Source organism: Ceraceosorus guamensis, assembly GCF_003144195.1.
Source record: "Ceraceosorus guamensis strain MCA 4658 unplaced genomic scaffold IE81scaffold_117, whole genome shotgun sequence".
NCBI lineage: Eukaryota > Fungi > Basidiomycota > Exobasidiomycetes > Ceraceosorales > Ceraceosoraceae > Ceraceosorus > Ceraceosorus guamensis.
This window is the reverse complement of record NW_020290112.1, coordinates 26,098-44,556: the sequence shown is the minus strand read 5'-3', so window position 1 is coordinate 44,556 and position 18,459 is coordinate 26,098. Positions and strand designations below refer to the sequence as shown.

The 18,459-nt window shown below is 56.6% G+C and overlaps 5 protein-coding genes across 5 annotated transcripts; 2 read left to right on the top strand and 3 right to left on the bottom strand.

Annotated features, from left to right (window-relative positions):
• Positions 1–660: 660 nt before the first annotated feature.
• IE81DRAFT_26385 (hypothetical protein) lies at positions 661–3,252 on the bottom strand. Its single transcript, XM_025511401.1, has one exon. The coding sequence runs from the start codon at positions 3,014–3,016 to the stop codon at positions 794–796; it is 2,223 nt and encodes a 740-aa protein (XP_025366607.1). The 5' UTR covers positions 3,017–3,252; the 3' UTR covers positions 661–793.
• A 4,231-nt stretch (positions 3,253–7,483) lies between these two features.
• IE81DRAFT_326548 (hypothetical protein) lies at positions 7,484–11,797 on the top strand. Its single transcript, XM_025514855.1, has 5 exons — positions 7,484–9,100; positions 9,272–9,740; positions 9,816–9,968; positions 10,050–11,516; positions 11,607–11,797. Exons 1-5 carry the CDS (start codon positions 7,591–7,593, stop codon positions 11,734–11,736), a joined length of 3,729 nt encoding a protein of 1,242 aa, XP_025366606.1. The 5' UTR covers positions 7,484–7,590; the 3' UTR covers positions 11,737–11,797.
• A 957-nt stretch (positions 11,798–12,754) lies between these two features.
• Positions 12,755–13,688, bottom strand: IE81DRAFT_26308 (hypothetical protein). Its single transcript, XM_025511400.1, has one exon. It carries the CDS (start codon positions 13,556–13,558, stop codon positions 12,890–12,892), a length of 669 nt encoding a protein of 222 aa, XP_025366605.1. The 5' UTR covers positions 13,559–13,688; the 3' UTR covers positions 12,755–12,889.
• Positions 13,689–14,883: 1,195 nt separating this feature from the next.
• Positions 14,884–16,300, top strand: IE81DRAFT_326545 (hypothetical protein; the record flags this gene model as incomplete). The annotated part of the gene is made up of 2 exons (XM_025514854.1): positions 14,884–15,711; positions 15,839–16,300. Coding segments are annotated over exons 1-2 (703 nt in total), but the record flags the coding sequence as incomplete, so codon positions are not given.
• On the bottom strand, positions 16,163–18,452 carry IE81DRAFT_26257 (hypothetical protein). The gene is made up of 3 exons (XM_025511399.1): positions 17,788–18,452; positions 16,490–17,607; positions 16,163–16,389 (listed from the first exon to the last, which is right to left on the bottom strand). The coding sequence occupies exons 1-2, from the start codon at positions 18,313–18,315 to the stop codon at positions 16,576–16,578; spliced, it is 1,560 nt and encodes a 519-aa protein (XP_025366603.1). The 5' UTR covers positions 18,316–18,452; the 3' UTR covers positions 16,163–16,389; positions 16,490–16,575.
• Positions 18,453–18,459: the final 7 nt, after the last annotated feature.

Here is an 18,459-nt window from a genome sequence, read left to right as displayed (position 1 = left end):
GGGGGGGGGGGGGCTGCCGGCGGCATTTCTTCCGGTCAGGCGCTGGGTGCAAGGGGGCGTTTCAATCGGTCGGCCACACCCGCGCTCGAGCCTTAGCATACAGTTACATTTATTAGGGTCGTGCGCGCTCGAGCCTCAGCATGCCGCGCTCGAGCCCAACTACATTTATTTATCGGCCGCGCTCGAGCCTTAGCATACAGTTACATTGATTAGGGTCGTGCGCGCTCTAGCCTCAGCATACAGTGAGTGACATTTAATAGGGTCGGCCGGAGTATGATGCGTTTGATGTGATCCGCTCGAGCGCAGGCCAAATTCCTCGTACTTGGGTGCGATGCGCTTGAGCGCAGGCCGTGTCAGACTCTAGGGTCTGCCACGCTCACCAGCCGAGGCCCATTCCTCCGCACAGGTACCGCCGTTCCGACCTTGCGGACAACACGATCTCCACATTGTGTGTACATCCACATTGTATGAGCAAAGAGCGTTGTGTGTACAGTACAATTTTCGATGGTGAACTGGATTTCAATCATCGCAGGCTCAGCACCCCGACAAAAAGCATTTACAACAGGTGCGGGACCAGGGCTTTTGAGCAAAAGAGTGGATGCATACAAATGGCAGACGTATTAGTACTTTCGCGCGCTGACTCTGATCAGTACGGGTGTTCAAAGGGTGTTCATATGAGCTTGAGCCGCTCGCCCCGGATCGATGGAACGAACATACAAGCACGGGCTTGCACTGTCGCGCAAGTCTTGAGTTCGCGGAAGCCTTTCGCGGGCGATTCTGGGCTGGGGTGGCACTATTGCTTCATGTTAGAATTTGAATTTGCTGAGCTTTGGCGCGGACCGATAGCGGGCGTGAAAAATCCACTCTGCTCTCCACTTCCGAGTTTGGGAAGGGGCCGATGGCGTGCGGGCCGCAGGGCAGATAGAGGCGGCGGCGGTGGCGCCGGACGAGGTGGCTCGACAAAGAGATGGTCGAAAGACGCGCTGCCCAGATTGGTAAAAACGTTGGGATGCAGGATGCCTGCCGCGCGACCGTGATCACACTCGTACGGATCTTGATCAGCATTGCATTGAGGAAAGGCGGCTGGCCATGCAGATACGCCGGTGCTGCTAGGAGCTGTGTCGCAAGGTCGCGAATCGACCGTAGTACCGTGAGCTGCTCCAAAAAATCGAGCATCTTTCAAGGTCGGCGGTGTATCAGGCGTGCCGGCTGAAGAGATGCTTGGTTGGCTAGTCTGCGTGCTCGTCGAGGATGGCCTCGTGTCGCGCGAGTAGTACGCAGTATCGCGGGAGAAGAGGCTGGCGGAACTTTCCGAGACTGGGCTTGACGGCTGACTGGAGCACGGGATGCATGACAAGGTCGTGGCGATGCGAGGGATGCAGCAGGAGTCATGAGCTGTCCTGGAAGCGCGATGAGAGACTAAGCGTTTGCGCGGGTCTAGCTGGCCGTCTGCTCTTTCAATTTCATCAAAGAGGGCCATCATACGATCCTTGGATCCGCGTCCTTGTTCCAATCGTGCGCCTTTTCCGACGAAGACTTCCGCCGAGTCTCGCAGAGACTGGCCATGTTGGTGTTTGCCAAAGTGCCCTGGCTCGCGTGTTGCCGCCGACCTGACCGGCGCTGCAGTGGCAGTGGCAGTTGCGCTCGAGTCTGACAACGTAGCGATCCTGCATCGGACTGGATTGCTGGACGACGAGGGACTGGCTGAAACATCTGCGTCGAGCTCTTTGCGCTCAAGCAGTGACCCAATCCAGTCGCCGCGAGTTTTGCCACGCAGATGTTGACCTCCCCAACCACGAGCAGCCAATTTGTCGTCCTCAGTGTGCGACCCGTGGCAGGCGTCACGTTGAGCACGATGCAGAGCTTCGGCAAATGTGTCGACTGCTCGTGCGTCCGACTTGGAGAGAGCGTCGCTCGAATCATCGCCAGGAGCTTCAACATTTGTTTCCTCTGGAACTGCTTCACAGTTTGTTCCTCGTTGCTTGGTCTTGGCTTGGGCTCTACTGGATTCGCAGGCATGCAAGGTGTTGAGGGAGGGAGATCGAGCCAGCCGTCGAGCTTGTCTAGGCGCAGGGCAAGACGCTGGCTCTGGCGTGGTGAGATGCGCTTCTTGCGGCGCGGCGGTCTCAGCATGCGAATGCCATACCTCAGCGTTGCTTCCAGCCGTGAGTCTGCTGGACATATGACGGTAGGTGCTGATCAGCCTGTCGAGGTCTGCATCCGGGTCCAAAGCCGACTCTTGATCCCACATGCTTTGACGGCTAAGGTTACTGCAATACTTCGCCGGTACATCAGAGGCCAAGGATGCCCGGCGACTGGGTGTATCGATCGGGAAGGCGTTCAGCAGAGGACTCCAGGAAGATGGCAGCACTTCGAGTGGCTTTGGTGCCTGTGGCTGCTGGACCTCGAGTGAGTGTCCCTGAGATGGCACTCTTGGCGTCTCTTCGCCAGCTTCAGGCAAGCTGGGCAAGCCGATGCAGCCCCAGGGCGGACTCATGACTTCCTCCTGAGTTTTGTTGCCGATGTGGCCATGCGTCGCGTGCGGCCTGTGAGAAGCGGTGGGCATGGATGCAAGCGTCAAATCTCGAACCTTCGAATCCTTCCTCTTTGCTTGGCTGCTCGGACTCGACTGCTCCGCGCTCAAAGCATTAGCACCTCGCGGCGCTGGCGGAGGCTGCAAGACCTCATTGCTGCTCTCCGACGTTGCATCTCCGTTCTTCAAACGCGCTTGCATGCGTCTTTGACGAATCGTTGCGAGGTCTGTTTGCAGGGCCAACGATGCTGTGACGTCGGCGCACATGTGACCAGAACAGAGCGTGCTTTCAGGCAGATTGAAGCGCGGAAGAATGCGCTTTTTGGGCTTGGAGCTCGAGGCTTTGAGCTTGCTGTCGACACTTGCATCGCGGTGACCAAGTGCAGCGCGAAAGCGGCCCAGCTTGGGCTTCTCCTTCGAGCTCGACACTGAGTCGCTGCGCTCCGAGCGACCGGTAGGACTTGGACCCGAGCGCGTGCTCATCGTTTGACGCGCCCGGAGCAGAAGGATCGTATTGACACTGCGGATGATGCGCAGCCACGATTGCTGACGAGCGATGCGCGTGAGGTGAGTTGGTTCAGGGATGGAATTCGGTGAGGACGGTGGATGAAGAGGAGTTTCTGAACAGACAAGTGTCGAGAAGGAGGAAGTAGGAGGGAGGCGAAGTGCACGAGAGATTTGGTTTACGGAGGAGGGGCAGCCGCAAGGGTTGACGCAACGCGACGCTCAAGCTCTCCTTTATTTCAAACGCAACAAGAGGTTAAAGCTTCGTTTGCTCTCAAAGCGGCCTCGAGGCAAAGACCACTCACGACTTTCATGACGAAGGCTTTCCACGGTCATCGTCAGTAGCATCGCTGGCTGGCTGGAGCGAGCTCGAGTTGATGCGTATCACGGAGATGGAAGAGGCCTGTGTGAGAGATTGCGCCTCGGTGGCACTTAAATGGTTGTGGGCGCTTCACACTGCTGCCGCGTTCTTCATTCCAAACACCAATGAACGCGGCTCTTGGGCTGCGAGGGCTTTGACTTTGTATCTGCGCCCTCTGCTGCCTCGAACCATATGCGACCCGCAACTGCGTAGCTGATCCCGCGGCTGGTCATACTCGTGACCGCATTCAGCACGTACAGCGTCGAGATGGTTGCGTGGCAGCGTCCCACATTCCGAGCCACTTTGATCCCGTTTGGCGTCTGATGGTCTCATTTGATTGGTAGGAATCACGATTCATGATCGCTCCCCTGCCGATCACTCGCTGTGTGCATGATGCTTGAGGGCTTCTTAATCTTAATGCGCGATGAAGCGGCAAGCATGCACGCACCAAGAGTGAATGGCCCCCAAGCCGAGCTCTTTTCTTCACTCCGTGCATCCGCCGATGGAGGTAGCGCGTACAGATGGAGCATGCTCAAGAGTCGTGAGTGTTGTTGTGCTCGATGCTGAGTGTGTTTAGCGCCACCTTGGTGCTGGAGCGCATGTCATCACCACATATTTGCCACCCGTGTGTGTTCCCTTCTCCCCACCCGTTGCTATACAGCGTGGACGATGGCCTGTCCGCAGCGAAAGGTGCCGGCCAGCTTTGTTGGCCGCGCAGATGTGGAATGGCTTGAGCCGAAAGCGCGATTCAAAGACTTTGCTCCTTTCCAAGCGGCCAATCAGGCACATCCCGCTCGAACTTGCGACTGTATATACTGCTGGAACGGCATCTGTCGTGTCCAATCTGTGCGCCAACCTTTGCCCTGCACCTGGAGCCTTGCGCAGCCAGAGTGGCCAATGAGGAATCATGAATGTGAGTTTGCTCCTGCTGGTCGCCGCGCGCATTGTTATGTTATATAGACGTCATCCTTGGAAGCCTTGCACATGTTGATGGCATTCCTGAGCTACCGAAGGCGACACAAGCTAGTCACAGCTCTAGGAGCCTCGCAGCAAGCAGCGTTCTCGATTGACGATTCTTCAGATGTGCAGGCAAGTATGGGCTGAATGACGACAGCAAGCGCTTGCAACTCCGCGCTCGTGCGATAGCATCGCTCTGCCCGACGTGTTCCTGCGTCTGCGCGACGCTGAATGCAGTTCGACGGCAGCCGAGCCACCTTCCGATCGCGTCATTATCGATCAAGTGCATTCGATTTTGGTCCGCGAGCAGTCGTGAGTGTGATCCCGAGCGCTGATCCATCAAAGGGTGACAATCCTCCACAAGGGCCGCGTGGAGTTGAAGGGGAGCAATGGATGGCTGAAGGGATCCATCCGCCCTAAGAATACGCATGACGGGAACTGTATCGGAGGGACAACATGCGCAGAGCTGTAAGCTCCTTGGCTGCACGACTCCAATCAAGTCACGTCCCTGCGACAAAGTGAAGGATCATGCCTGATCCCTATTTGATTGGGCGGCACCTTGTAAACTCACAATGCCGCACGGCATCTACTTAGCCAAAGCTTATGATCGCCTCGAAGGGTCTGCTGTATTTAGATGCTACTTGTCGTCCCCTGCTGAAAAAGGCCGAAGAATCCATGCTCTGCTTTCGGCTCGATGCTGCGACGCTGCGTTGGACTGCGACACAGTGGTGCCTGCCAGCTCAGCGCGCAAGAGGATTGATGATGCATTCGTCGCAGAAGAGATTATTGTTGATGTTTCGCCGAAGTTGACTTGCTTTACTTTGACTCTTCATTTTCTCTACAGGGTTCCGAGGGCTGATGCCAAGTGTAGTAGTGCTCATTGCCACTGAGCGTTTCTGTCGAGCGTGTTGTTCGAGCGCAGCAGAGAGAAAGGCGTTTCTTGAAAGGATACTCGGCTTGATGCTGGTCATTCTATCGTGATCTGCGGGCGGAGACAAACATCGATCTCAGGGGCACGCAGGCGGAAAGTTGCTCTGGCAAGGTGAGATTGATGGATCAATGAGCACCTCGTGTCCAACGGAATTCTGCGCAGCTCATTTGACTGTCGGAGCAGCATTTGCGCTTCGTCGAGCGGGCCTAAATGGCCAGGTTTGCAGGTGGTCTTTAGGTTGCCAGTGGATGTGGAAAGGAGGCCTCAAGACAGAATTTTGGTGTCTGATTGTAGGTCCTCTTCGTAGATGGTCTCACCCCTTGCATGCCTGCATCACTCTGCCATTTGACTCGATGCCATCATTGGTCGCTTGCAATTAAGCGCGATTGGGGGATTGAGGAGGATTTGCCGAGTGCGCAGCGCGTCTGCGCCGGCGGATGGCAGGTTCATCAGCTTCGAAGCTCACCTGCGCAAGTCTGCCTCTTCTCGTCGTTTTGCAGCCCAGGCAGGTGGGTGTTGAGGTTCGGCGCGCGTAAATGCAATTAAGCGCATTTGGTGATGCGGGCAACGAGAAGTTGCCGTTTTCAAGCAGCTCCACCCGAGGCAATCGCGTGTTGAGTTGTGGATGGTGAATATCAATTCAAGATTACGAATTTCGAATCGTGAATGTGATCTGACGAAGCACAAACTTAATTGAGCTGTTCACCATAAATGACGCAATTGATGCGCCGCTGACGATGCCTTGAGTGCAGGCAAGTCTTGAATCCACCCCGAAGATTTGCCACACATGTTCGCACTTCAGGTAGGAAAGCTGCAGCTGCGCCGAGACGTGCAAGATCCACGCGAGGCCGGGCTAGCAGCATACGTCATGTCGTCTCTGCGCAAATCTTGACCGATCGCTTGAGCGCAGCAGCGAAGATCCTCAGGAAGAACACTCGTGCTCGATGCGAATGGCGTAATTGGAGCGTGGAGGTGGCTTTGCGTCTACTTGAGCGCCAGTGGAAGCAGAGCTTCAGGGGCGATAATCAGTGTTGGATGTGTAAGCGCCAGTGAAAGCTCAGCTTCAAGGGGTGAACATTCACTGATTGGTGTCTGGTGTACAAACGACGTCCTCGGTGAAGTCGTTATGAGCAATGCAAAAGCAGGGGCCCTCTACAATGACGCGCTCTAGTTCGAATCTTGAGTGTACATTCAAAGTGATTGCGGTCCAGTGGTCGAGTAGTGTGGTGAGGAGCACTTGCATTTGAGTCGATTCCGCTCGATCAATGGTCGAGGCATTGCAAGCATCAAGGTTTGCGAGACTAGAGAATCCAGACCTTTTGCCAAGCTGACGAGTGTGGGATGTATTGTCTTTCGCGGAAGGCACTTGATTGATTCGTAAGCGGTGGGATGATGGGGCGCTGCTTGTGCAAGCGACACGACTTTGTTTGCCCTGCTCTCCAAGTGTTCCTTTCCTCTGACTGGGTAGGAAATACAAAAGACGTCAATGAGGAGCCGAGGTGTGAGTTGTATAGTCATTCGCGGTTCATTCAAATCGACATTTGCGTCCAGAAGCGGTCTTTGGGCGAACGGCGGCGAGTTCGAGGCATTGCGAATTCGCAAGTCGATAGGTTTCAATCAAAGGGTCATTCTTGAGTCACGATTGCCGCTCAGGCAATGATGTCGGCGCAGGGCCTTGTCCTACGACGTGGCTGGCCGCGGATGAGCGTCCATGTCAGTCGCAGCCTTCGAACAACAAGGCACGTCAGCTAGGCCAGCTGCCGCCAGCGCTTCGCTGATCTAGGCGGAAACGACTGCTCCTCGGAAGCTCGCGAGGCGGCGTTGTGTGATGATTGCCCATGCTGCGCGAGTGCCCGAGACAGGAAAGTTGAAGTCTGTAGATCGCGAACCACGAATGTTCAAGTGTGCTGAGTGGCGGCAGTCATGCTTTTGGGGGTGATGCGAGCGCGGTAGGACGCGTGGTGTTTGAGAATCTCTTTGCGCTCGGTCGCAGGATCATGACAGGGTCGATCGAGAGCCATGCAATCAAGAGCCAAGTGAACGCCAAACCGGGAGAAAGGCACGAAAAGCGCTAAAACACGTGATTCAAGAGGCTGCCAAGTCAAGGCAAGAGGTGCAACGGTTGATGCGCGCGTGTGCCCTGAAAGTCCGACTTTGAACTGTTGACTGAGATCAGTCGAGACTGCACAGCTTGACTCTCAGCGAACCCATCACAATCACCGCCAGCGGAAAGAACGTGGCCATCGTCATGATTCTGGCTTTCTGGACTGACCATCGCAGTGCAAGCAAGCCAGCGCTTCGAGGATGGTGAGGCGCACTAGCCCTTCGCACCCCGCCAATCCTTCCCTCGTCCTTGCTGTCCTTCTTACAGTAGAATCCAGCCGAGGCTCGAACCTCGTCTTTCGCTGGCCGCCAAACCCGTCGCTGTCGAAACGTCATTCTCAGGTTCGATACTATAGGACGAACGACGATGCTGGTCCAGCGTCGGGAGATCTGCTGGATCGCCAGCAGCGCCCAGATGCTCAGTCTGCCGCTCAGAGGAAACAGGTATCGAGCAGCACGTCCAGAGGCAGGGCAGGCCGAGGCGAAGAGAGAAGTAAGCAAAGCGGCGCAGGTGATGTGAGAGGCACACTATCTTCGAAAGACTCCCGCTCCGCTCAGCAACGCGAGGACGCCAGGGAAAAGGCGATGAGAGAGGAAGCTGGAAGCGCTAGCGACACTAGTGCCAGCAGCTCAGCGATGGACAGTCAAGGCCACAGCGATGGTGACATATCCTTCGACTCGGAAGAGTGGTTGCCATCTCTGCGCTCGAGAACCTCAAGCACAGGCGCTGGGAATTCTACAGTCGACAAGAGAGCAAAAGAGCCGCATGATGGTATTGGAGCAGAGTCAGCTGTGGATGCCGATTCGGACAGTGCCAGCGTCGATGGCCTGGGTGCTGCTGCACGTGGTTCTGCAAGGGATAGCAGGACCAGAAGAAGGGTGCCCTCTTCGTCTGCCATACCTGCACCATCCTCGTCACCACGCCAGGGCCCCGCTCGTTCCAGCTCCCGCGCTCGTGGTCATGGGGGAGCGTCGGGACCGCTGAGAGACGTCTTAGCCCCCGCCTCTGCCGCGAGCTCCCGAGAGCGGGCGGAAGACCGGGCCGTCCAGCGAGCCAAGCGCCAAGCAAGGGCGTACACTACTTACTTGGGCTATCAAGAGGTCTTCCTCGCCTCGCTGCTCTCACCGCATAGAGATGCTTGCCATGCTCGTTTCGAGCTCACTGTGGACGATGTCGCCTTTGTCGGTCATCCTGTGTGTGCTGACGCGAGCGCAAATTGGGGCGACGTGCCGGACGATGCGATTCAAAGGCCAGCAGGACACCCTCCGCCTCAACCCCACAGCCCTGCCCGAGGGCGTGCGCCTCGCGCTGAGGAGGAGATGCCGGCGGCGGAAGGCGCCGCTCGTGAGGTAGCCTCTCAGGAGCACGCTCAAACTTCAGAGGACTTTGGCAGCGAGTCGTGCCTGCCATCGGATTCGAAGCGAGAAAGAGATGCAGCATCCACTTTGAGCTCTCAAGTCAACTCTTACGCGGTTTCAAGCGGCCAGCATCGAAGCGGCATCACTGCCTTCCACCTTGTGCTGGTGCTAGATCGTCCTGATCCTTCTGCAGATATGCCGCAGCTAGACACGTCAACTTGGTCGGCAATGTTTCACGACGCCGTTTGCTTCAAATTGACAGCAGCTCTTTGGGCTGAACAAGTCAGATGCGGCTATGTAGCAAGCGAGAGCGAGCACCTGTTGAGCTTGAAAGAGACATGCAGAGATCGTGGTGAGTCCCAAATGCATTTCATCTATCCGGGCTTTCCGACTCCCGCATTCGCGTTCGCTACGGGCCCGAGCTCTGATCCAGACGGCGTGCAGCTGCTTAATTGAGACTGCGCGTCCATGGGAGCGAGTCGCATCGTCATGCTGACCGCAACTTCCCTGCGAAACTCCACAGGTGACACCTTCAACTCCTACGTCTCTTCAGCGCTACGTTCGTCATCTCTCGCTCGCCTGCTTAGGTCGCTCTACTCGTCATTGTCCCGAGGAGAAAATGCCTTCGTCTCGGTTAATGACAACATCGAAGCTCATCTTCAACTCCCCCCTCTTTTACGCTCTCATGGGGCTAAGCTTAGCCGCCTTCGCGAAGTAGAGACCTGTTTGGATCCTAACGATCACCTGCTTGCAGCTGGGGCAGGTGGCAGGTGGGGCGGAAGTGGTGACGCGTGGGACGAAGCCAGCAGGGCCACAGGCCCACTGTTACTGCCGTGGAAGACTCTGCTTTTGTCAGAATCCGCTGGCCTGGGTCGGGTTCCAGCGAGCAGTGATGATGAGAGCGACTCGCCTGTCATGAGGGGCGACGGTATCGAAGGATGGGCGAAGCGCTTCACCGCGTACCTCAAGCCTACCCTTGCAGGGGTGCCCACGTAAGTCCGTGCACACGGATTCGAAGAAAAGGGGCATCGGAGCGCTGATAATATCTCAGCCTTTTCGATGCTCAGCTTTGGCGAGCTGGCAGACTTGCTCGCATGGGATCTGTACGACGACGTCTTTCCGATGGTGAGACACTTGATCTACTACCGCGATGCGCGAGTTGTGGACGTGCCACGCATCCACAGCATGTACGCCATCTCGCCACTCTTTTACCTTCGCAGGTGAGTCGGTGCTCCCTTCGATCCATGGTGCTTGACCTGTACCACTGCTCATGTTTGGTTTGCGACACTCTCGGTACATAGCCTGCCACGATTGTCGACGTCGTGGCACCGCGCTTTCCCCGACGAACCTTCCTTGCCCGCATTTCTTTCCACTTTTTCAGCCTCTCTGAGGCCATTCGCCGTCAACTTTGGCCGCAACCAGCGTCAGACCGCTTTCGACGCTCTCGTGTGGCTGCTGAGACACGATGTCATCGTGCAGATGCACGCAAGATTGAGGCTGGTGGCGACAGAGGAGATCAAGCGCGATGCAGCGCGACGACGAGCTGCGTTGCGCCATGCTAGGGCGGCTAAACGGCAGCAGAATGGCTTCCAACGGGCTCGCGAAACCACTCAAGCTTCCGATGGGACGTTTCTCGCTGGTGTCAACAGCTTTCAGAAGGCGGCGGCTCCAATCGGCGGCGCTCCCGCTCAGAGTGGGATGGCACAGGTACTTGCAAGAGGCAACGCTTACCATCGAGGCGATGAGGTCCAAGCCGACCCTGAACCTGCCAACAGCACCCAGCCGATGGGAGAAGACGTCACAGTGCAGCCAAAAGGTAGAACAGGCTCGGTCTCAAGCCGAGTGGAGAGCTCGCGAACCACTTCTCTCTCTCCATTGACGAGTTTCTCAGCTCTCAAGGAATCTTCCACTGCCTCCGCGCGCTATATTGATGAGCTGAGATTCGAGCGACGACGCATTCCCCGCTCTAGAAGTCCATCGCGAGCGATCGGCTTGGTTGGAGATGATGTTCGCACACAACTCAGCGTCAGCAGCGAAGCAAGCTCGTCCGCTGTGCCCGCCATGAAGACGGTTGCAAACACGTCGCGTCCAAACACACCCAGAGGTCGAGCGCTCAGCATTCGTCAGGAACATCTTCACTCGGATGCTTTTACACCAAACAGCTCGTCGAGTCTGGGCAACGTGGACAATGCTACGCGCGTAGCGTCTCGATCACCAAGTCGCGCTCGCATGCGTATCACGGGTTTCGGCCAAGATGAAGAGGTTCAGATCGACGATGCAGCCGGCTCGCAAGAGACCGGTGCGTCTATGCAGAAATCAGGCGGAAACGGAAAGGGTGGCGGGCCCTTGCAGGTCCCGTTCCAATACCTCAATCGAGCTGGTGACGAAGCTCGTAGGTTGAGCTTAGTTGGAGAAGAATCTTCCACGCGAGGCTCACCAGCTCTTGAGCGCAATATTGGCGGATCCTTGACGGTCGAGCCTTCTGTGGCGACTTCACGAGAGCAGTTGGACTCCTTGGCACCTGATCAAGGGGCTTCACGGCACGAGGAAGATTATGACCGCTCTTCTCCAAGGGGCTCTGAAGCCAACGACAGTCTCGAGAGCGAAGAAAGCGAGTCCCAACACTCCCTGGACTTCGAACAGTGGGAAAGTGATCCTATGCCTAGCATCATACCTGAGCCTGGTAGAGCAAGTGCCGAGGAGAACGAATGGATTGAGAGCATGCTGAATCGTCAGCAAGAAGAGTGGATCGTCGAATGGTTCCGAAAGTGAGTGTACAGCAGACGATCACTCACTGCGCGGCGGTTCATCCGTGTTGACTGCATGAAATCGCCACGGCACGTTCCCCTTCGTCCCAGACTTTTACCGTACATGAATGGACGCCACACCATCGACGAGATAGTGTACAGGGAGGAGATGAGACGCAGGGAACTGAAGGCCGTACTTGCCGCGTTCAAGGATGAGATGATCCACTTCGTACACCCGTAAATGTCGCAATTTCGAATGCTACATGTAAAGAGTCATTGATACTTTCACTGCTTTGGTGCCGCAAACGTCAGTGTGAGCTATCGCACGCTCCGGAGCTGCGAGGGCTCGTGAACAACGCACGGGTTTGTAGCCTTGTAGCTTGCTGATGCGCCATTTGCTTGCCGGCCATTTAGATGCAGGGTCCATTTCAGGCTCCCGCAGCACCTTGGCGAACTCGATCCTTTCTAGCGGTGGTGTAGACTCTTTCGACTGCCAGACAATGCCCTTGGTCGATTTTGGGACGCTGCTCTCCTCTCCGTCGCTGAACGATGTTCTGGTAGAACTAGCATCGCTATAAAGCTCAAAGCGCTCGAGGCCTTTGAGTCGAAGACTTTCCAATCTCAAAGGCCAGCCTAGGCTGCTTGAGCCGCCCTGCACCTCCTTGCTGGGCGACAGTGGACGGCGTTGGGTCGAGACCTGGGCGCCGCGAGCTGATGAGGTAGCTTCATACCAAACAGCGTTGGCGCTGCGCACTGCTCCGTCGAAAACACGGCTCATTTACTCACGACTACGGACACGGATTGGCTCCATCGTCAGACTTGACTCACTTTCTGATGAGAGCGGTCCGGCCTGGGATAGAACGAGAAGGGCAAAGAAGATGCAAGCAACGAGGGAGCACGCTAGCGTCCTCATGTCGCAATGTTGTTGTCCGAACGCCTCCTCAAAATCTGTGCACGGCCACAATGACTGGAGCGATGATGGTCGAGCTCGACGCACCGTCTATAGGGGTGGATGTTGTGAGGAGAGGAGGCGAGGAGCGACGACAAGCTCTCGGTCGTTCACGGGATTGATATTCCCACAACACTTCAGCTCGCAGCGGGACTTGAGATTGATGTACGCCCATGGCCAGTCTCTCTCCGAGTCCACGTCGAACATCGAGCACGTCAGGCGCCACAGGTCAGAGGAGACTCTGCTGGTCACTGCTGCCGACTCGTCTTCGAAACGGTGCCGGACTGGTGGCGCGTGTACGTAAGGGACATTCACAACCAGCTGGATGCCCATCGTGATTGTCTCGTCACTGTCAATGGGGAGCTCAAGCGTGCGACATCCATGTTTGGGCTCGTCGTCTGAGATGAGTAGCCGGGTGGCTGAGATCTACGCCACGGGATCACATTTACCAGGAAAGTTCCGGCGACGTGAGCGGGGTCGCCAAAAGTGAGCGGAAGCATAGTGGAGGAGCGTTCCGTTGCATCACGCGCTGCGCTAGCTTACGCCCGTCCGTCACTTCACGATCACGAAAGCGATCGATTATGCGCATTAGCCTCCCTTCGCCAGCACGCCTTTGCCCGAATTTCGCCACGATGAAGCGTTTCCATTGTGGCTGTTCGCTCAGCAGACATGTCTCGTCGGCAAAGGCGTGGAGGCATTCACAATTGCGTGGTGACGAGTGCATCTTGCAATCCACTACTACGCCATGCCGTCTTGGTTCATGAAAGCTGGATGTAAAGCCCCGCAAGACTGGTTGCGCCTCATCGCGAGGCAGGCGGAAAAACATGCACGCCGTGCCCTTTTTCCAACCCGAGGCTGATACTTGCAGTCTGACCCGCCGTGCCTGATCTGGCGGATGCGCACCATGGAAGGCGCCGCAGCCAGAAGGAGCCCGTGATTGGTTTGCAACAGTCAATGGTACGGCGGGACGGATGAGGAGACAAGTTGAGGGCGGGCTCACATCCCCAAAGATCATGTTGAAGCGCTCCAAGGCGAGATGCTGGGCTGCTAGATGACTGCCATCACGTGGACAGGCTCGGACAAGGGATGAGGAGCCAAAAGTGCACGGCCTCATCGACAAGGTGAACGCACGCCTGCCGGCCGGAAGGACAGGCAGAGACGGAACAGCTAGTCACCGTTGACGCGCTCAGCCAAGGCTATCACCAGACAGGGCCAAGTGCGCGTAGCCTGATGACACGGCTTGGGCTATACATTGGAGGAAAAGAACGGACAAGGATGCGTCAGCCTTATCTTCAGCCGCACACTTGCCCTGTAGGTGTGCACGCCGAGCAACGCTATCGGGGCCCATGGCGCTATGGCGTAAAGCAATTATGAATGCCCGAAGAGGTAGACGTGATGTACTGCCGCGGTCATTCGCTCATCGCACAATCTCTGTGGATGAGCTCGCAACGCTTACAGCTGCGCTCTTGCCCTTCTCCTCCGCTGGTGGTTCTTGTCAGGCGATGCACACCAGCTAGCAAAGGATCGATTGCAGCAGCTAGATTGGCGCTGGTGATTGCAGAGCTGCGTATCCAAAAGCGTCCCGTGATGAAGAGCGCTAGAAACGCGAACTTTGGTGTGCGGGCGCTCTCTGATCGGCACAGCTCTCCGGAGTATGTAGCAGCGACCGGTGTAGTGGCAGTCGATGGCTGCGCTGATTGACAGCGATGAACGAATGCCTCACGAGAATCACGTCACGCGCGATGGCCGAACGCCCTAATGTCACAAGGCATACCGTACTGCTAAGGATACAGTTGGGAACACGAGGACACGCACAGCGGCTCTCCTGTCATGGTGGCAAATGATACACCACACTATAAGCACGCAGCTTGTTGATGGTGCTCGACACCAACAAGACACGCCAGCAAGGAAGTCGAAGCGGACCTGATAAGCTGCAAAGCGATGTAGCCCTTTGGTGGCGAAAGTGAAGATCATGGCCCGTCTCTGTGCGCCTCTCACGATGTTGAGCCGGCTCTCGTCCAAGCGTACAAAGGCGCATCACCAAGTCCTTCCGTCGGCCCTCGTGTGGCCCATTCCGTTTCTTGTTCACGGCTGACGCTAATTTGAGAGGGCAGACATTCAAAGGAGCAACCTACTAGCGTCCCCTCTTCCCTCTGGCCAGCGATCATTGCAGGCAAAATGCTTGGCCAAGCCTTGGTCGCTGTCATCCTTCTCTTTGGCACAGCCCAGAGTGCGCCCACGCTCAGAACAAAAGACACTCAGGCGAATGGCAATGTCCAACGTGGGCGGGTCGAGCTCGAGCACAGTGCAGACACGCTGCTCTCCAGAAATTTGCGACGTGCTCTCGCAGAGGGGCGTCGCACGAGTACGCGTTCGGTGAACACGTCAAGACGGCAGCCTTACAATCCCGACTGGCTCCCTCACATTAAGCCCCGTGACGGTGCTGAGGAACAAGTCGAACGCCTTGTCGCAACGTCTAGCGCGGAAAAGGTGGAGAAGAAGCGAGCTGCTTCCACGATTGGAGCCAAGGCTGTAGGGGCGGTGAGAAAGGTCCACAACGCTCCGCACGACATGATGCAGTACTCGGCAAAGATGATGCGAAACAGCGCCAAAGGTCTCGCAGGCGGCTTCAAAAACTATCCATTCCTCATGACTGCCACCTTTTTGCCCTTTGGCATATTCCTGGGATGCGGCGCCTTTGATTGCGATTTCAAGCACGGCAAACCCGATCCTGCCCTGTCCCCGCTGCCGGCTCCACCTCCGACTCCGGCTCAGGTCAAGCACCTACGGCACGCACGCAGAAGTGAGCTTTCGACTGCCGTGATTGGCGAGATTGTGCGACGATCAGTAGAAGCGGGTCCCAGCAATGGCGATGTCGTTCACAACCTGCCAAAAGCCGATGTCACTAGGACTGCGAAAGCTGTCAAGGCGGGCAAGTCGGCAGCTCGACCCTTTGTCACTGTCGCAAAGGCCATACATGCCTACTGGAAGAAGCATCCCATCTTTGGGACCGCTGCGCCTATTGCGGCAACCTTTCTCATGGCCTGCGAGCTTGCCGGCTGCGACCTGAAGCATACCGATACACCGCCCAGAAAGCAGAACCACACTGAGCATCACGTTAGGCGAGACACGGAAGGCCGCACAGCTGCTCTTTACGACCGTACAGACAGTGATGGGACTCCACCTAATACGCTTTTTGGGAGAGACGTCGATGTACCGCTAGGCCAACGACATTTCTTGTCCACAGTCCCTGGGCATTATGAACCGCTGGAGCAGGCCCTCCAACGTACATCGAGTGCAAGACGTCAGCCTACTGAAAGATTTTGGAAGCGCAGCGAGCTCCACCGCAGCACCAGCGACCACACACCATCGAGTCCGCCGCCAGCTTCCTCACATGGTGATCTAGCAGCAGCAGCATCGCGTGCCCGTGCCACTTTGCATGGCCTAATCTCGCCCCAACGATTCGAGAACCTGCCGATGGAGGTGTCCACACGCTTATCGTCCTTGAGCAGTACTGGCGCTGTACGAAGCTTCCATCTGGATCACCAAGCTGCGGGGCATAGTCACACGATGGACTCCCATCCGACTGCCACGGCAGAGCTTTCCGAAGCGCGAGGAGCTAGGCAGACTGCTGCAGGTGAACCACCGGGCAGTCCTAGAACATGGAGAGGCCGATTGGTGCGTCTCAAGAACCGAACAGTCAACGGAGCGCTCCGCTTCTATGACCGTCACCCCAAGGCGACAAAGCTGGGCGCTGGGCTGACGGTGGGTGGTCTGTTCGGCTGCGTCTTGTTCTGCCCCGAGATTGGCCTGGTAAAGAGCGAGTTTGATTTGGCTTTCAGGCACACGAACAAGGATTGAGGCGCGTTGCTTGCTGTCGCAAGCAACGCCACCCCACTTTGCCTGCCCTCCTCGACTTTGAGTAAAATGATGTGATTCGCGCGTCTGTATTCGAAACGATTGGCAATGATGTGAAGGCGTACACACGAAGCGAATGAGCAGATTGGATCGTTGTAGCTTGACATTGATGAGGCGGGGTACGTACCTGGGAACGGTCCTTCCAGTACCGTAAGCAGGTTGATGCACGAGAATGACGGGACCTGTCCATTGCCCTGCTGCTGTGGCCACCAGCTAGCCTCCATCCTCCGCACCGCCTTCATTGGTGCTATCAAACTGCTTTTGAAACTCTCCAAAGTCAAAGTCAAGGTTGCTGAGGTCCATGCCCATCCCCGTACCATCACCCATGTCAAGACTACCATTCTCGAAAGCGCCCATGGATCCAGCCGAGTCGGGAGCTATATTGCCCAAAAAGGAGAAGTCTGTAGAGATGGCGTTGCTTACGCTCGCGTCTCCACCTGCAGCGGTCGTGTCCGGTGGCAGATTGTCCTTGTTGGCCGGATCGGTGGGAGCGTCGAGCTTGGACAGGTCCAATCCCGATTCGTTTGCACCGGTCAATTCCTTTGCGGTGGGCCCTGCTGCCAGTCTTGACAATTGAGTCATATCCAAGCTGGAAAGGTCCATGTCCCACAGATTAAAGTCTGAGCTTGCTTCGTTCGCGTCTGAAGTGGGCAGAGGCAGCGATGTGCTTGAACCTGACGAGTTGGCCGTCTCCGACAACGAAGCGAAAGCTGGATTTGCAGCTATGCCTGTCAGAGACGCCAGGAGGGAAGCAGGATCCGTGCCGCTCGACGCTACTGCTGATGATATCGGTGGTACATTGGCGGTGGAGCTGGCTTCCGCTTTCGAGATCTCTGGCGACCCTGACGGGCTCATAGTGAGATCGATGGGCTGCTCGGCGTTCATGTCGATCGTCGGTGCTCTTGTAGCTCCTGTCACAGGGGCTTTACTCGCTGCTGCTAGGGGAACATCATCGTCGTCGTCCTCATCGTCGTTGTGCGTTTCAGTGGCAGAATCTCCTTTGCGTGACTCGATAGCCACGGTGTCTCCTGCAGCAGCTGCTGTACTCGCATCTTTCGCCATCTTGTCCGCTGCCTCTTTTTCTGTTCGCTCCCTCTCTTCTGCTACTTCTTTTGCGGCTTGCTCAGCCGCTGCAACTTGCTCCAGTCGAGCTGCTTCAGCCGCTCTTGCCTGTTCGAGCGCCTCTTGCGCTTCTCTTACCTGCGCTCGAGCTAGCTCGGAGAGCAGCAAGGTCTGGGCATACGACTTTTGGGGAATGCGGAAAAGGTGTGAGCGAGTATGCGAAAGAGAGACGAAGAGGGCGAGAGCCATTGGTCGGCATGCGAAATGCAAACCAAACATGGGCTTGACCTTGTTTGATTCAGCCAGCTGACCGTTCGCGTAATCGCCCCCAACTATAGATGCGCGCTCCAGCGAGCCACTCACCAGCCACGCAGCAAGAGCATTGCAGCCTCTGCTCAGCGATTCTGCATTGTGTAGCACCTCTACCATTCCAGGCGTCGAAGCGACATCCTCCTTGACGCTCTTCAAGAGCTCCTCCATCACCGTATGCGTGGAGCGGGAGGCGGCAGTCTTTGCTTCCGCTTGCTCCTCTCCAAACATTGCATTTTGGGAATCGACGATCATCGCTTCGAGCGGAGCTGATGATTGCACCTGTGTGCTGTTCTGCAAGCTCATCGACGTGTCCGATCTGATTCGCAACACTTTGCCGCTGTGCACCAGCAAGGCTTTCAACGCTGCTTCGTTGTCCCTCATCAACCTCAACATCGTTTGGCTCGTTGAAGCTCTACTTAGGGATGTCTGCTGCTGCTGCTGCTGCTGCTGCTGCTCGGCAGCAAGCTTGGTTGTGGAAGCCGCATCCACCATCGTGTTGACGGATCGACTAGACCGGGCGAGGAATGGGCTTGATGTGAAAGGAACGATGGTGCAAGCGGATACAGTCTGATCGTTCATCGTTGCACGCCGGCGTGCCGCGATTTCGCGGATGCACCGCGAACGTGATTGATGTCTTGCATGGGGATTTGCGAACGCGCCTGCCTCCACATGCGTGGCTGGCTAATTCACACAACTAGCGGCGGGTGAGCTTCTCATCGGCAC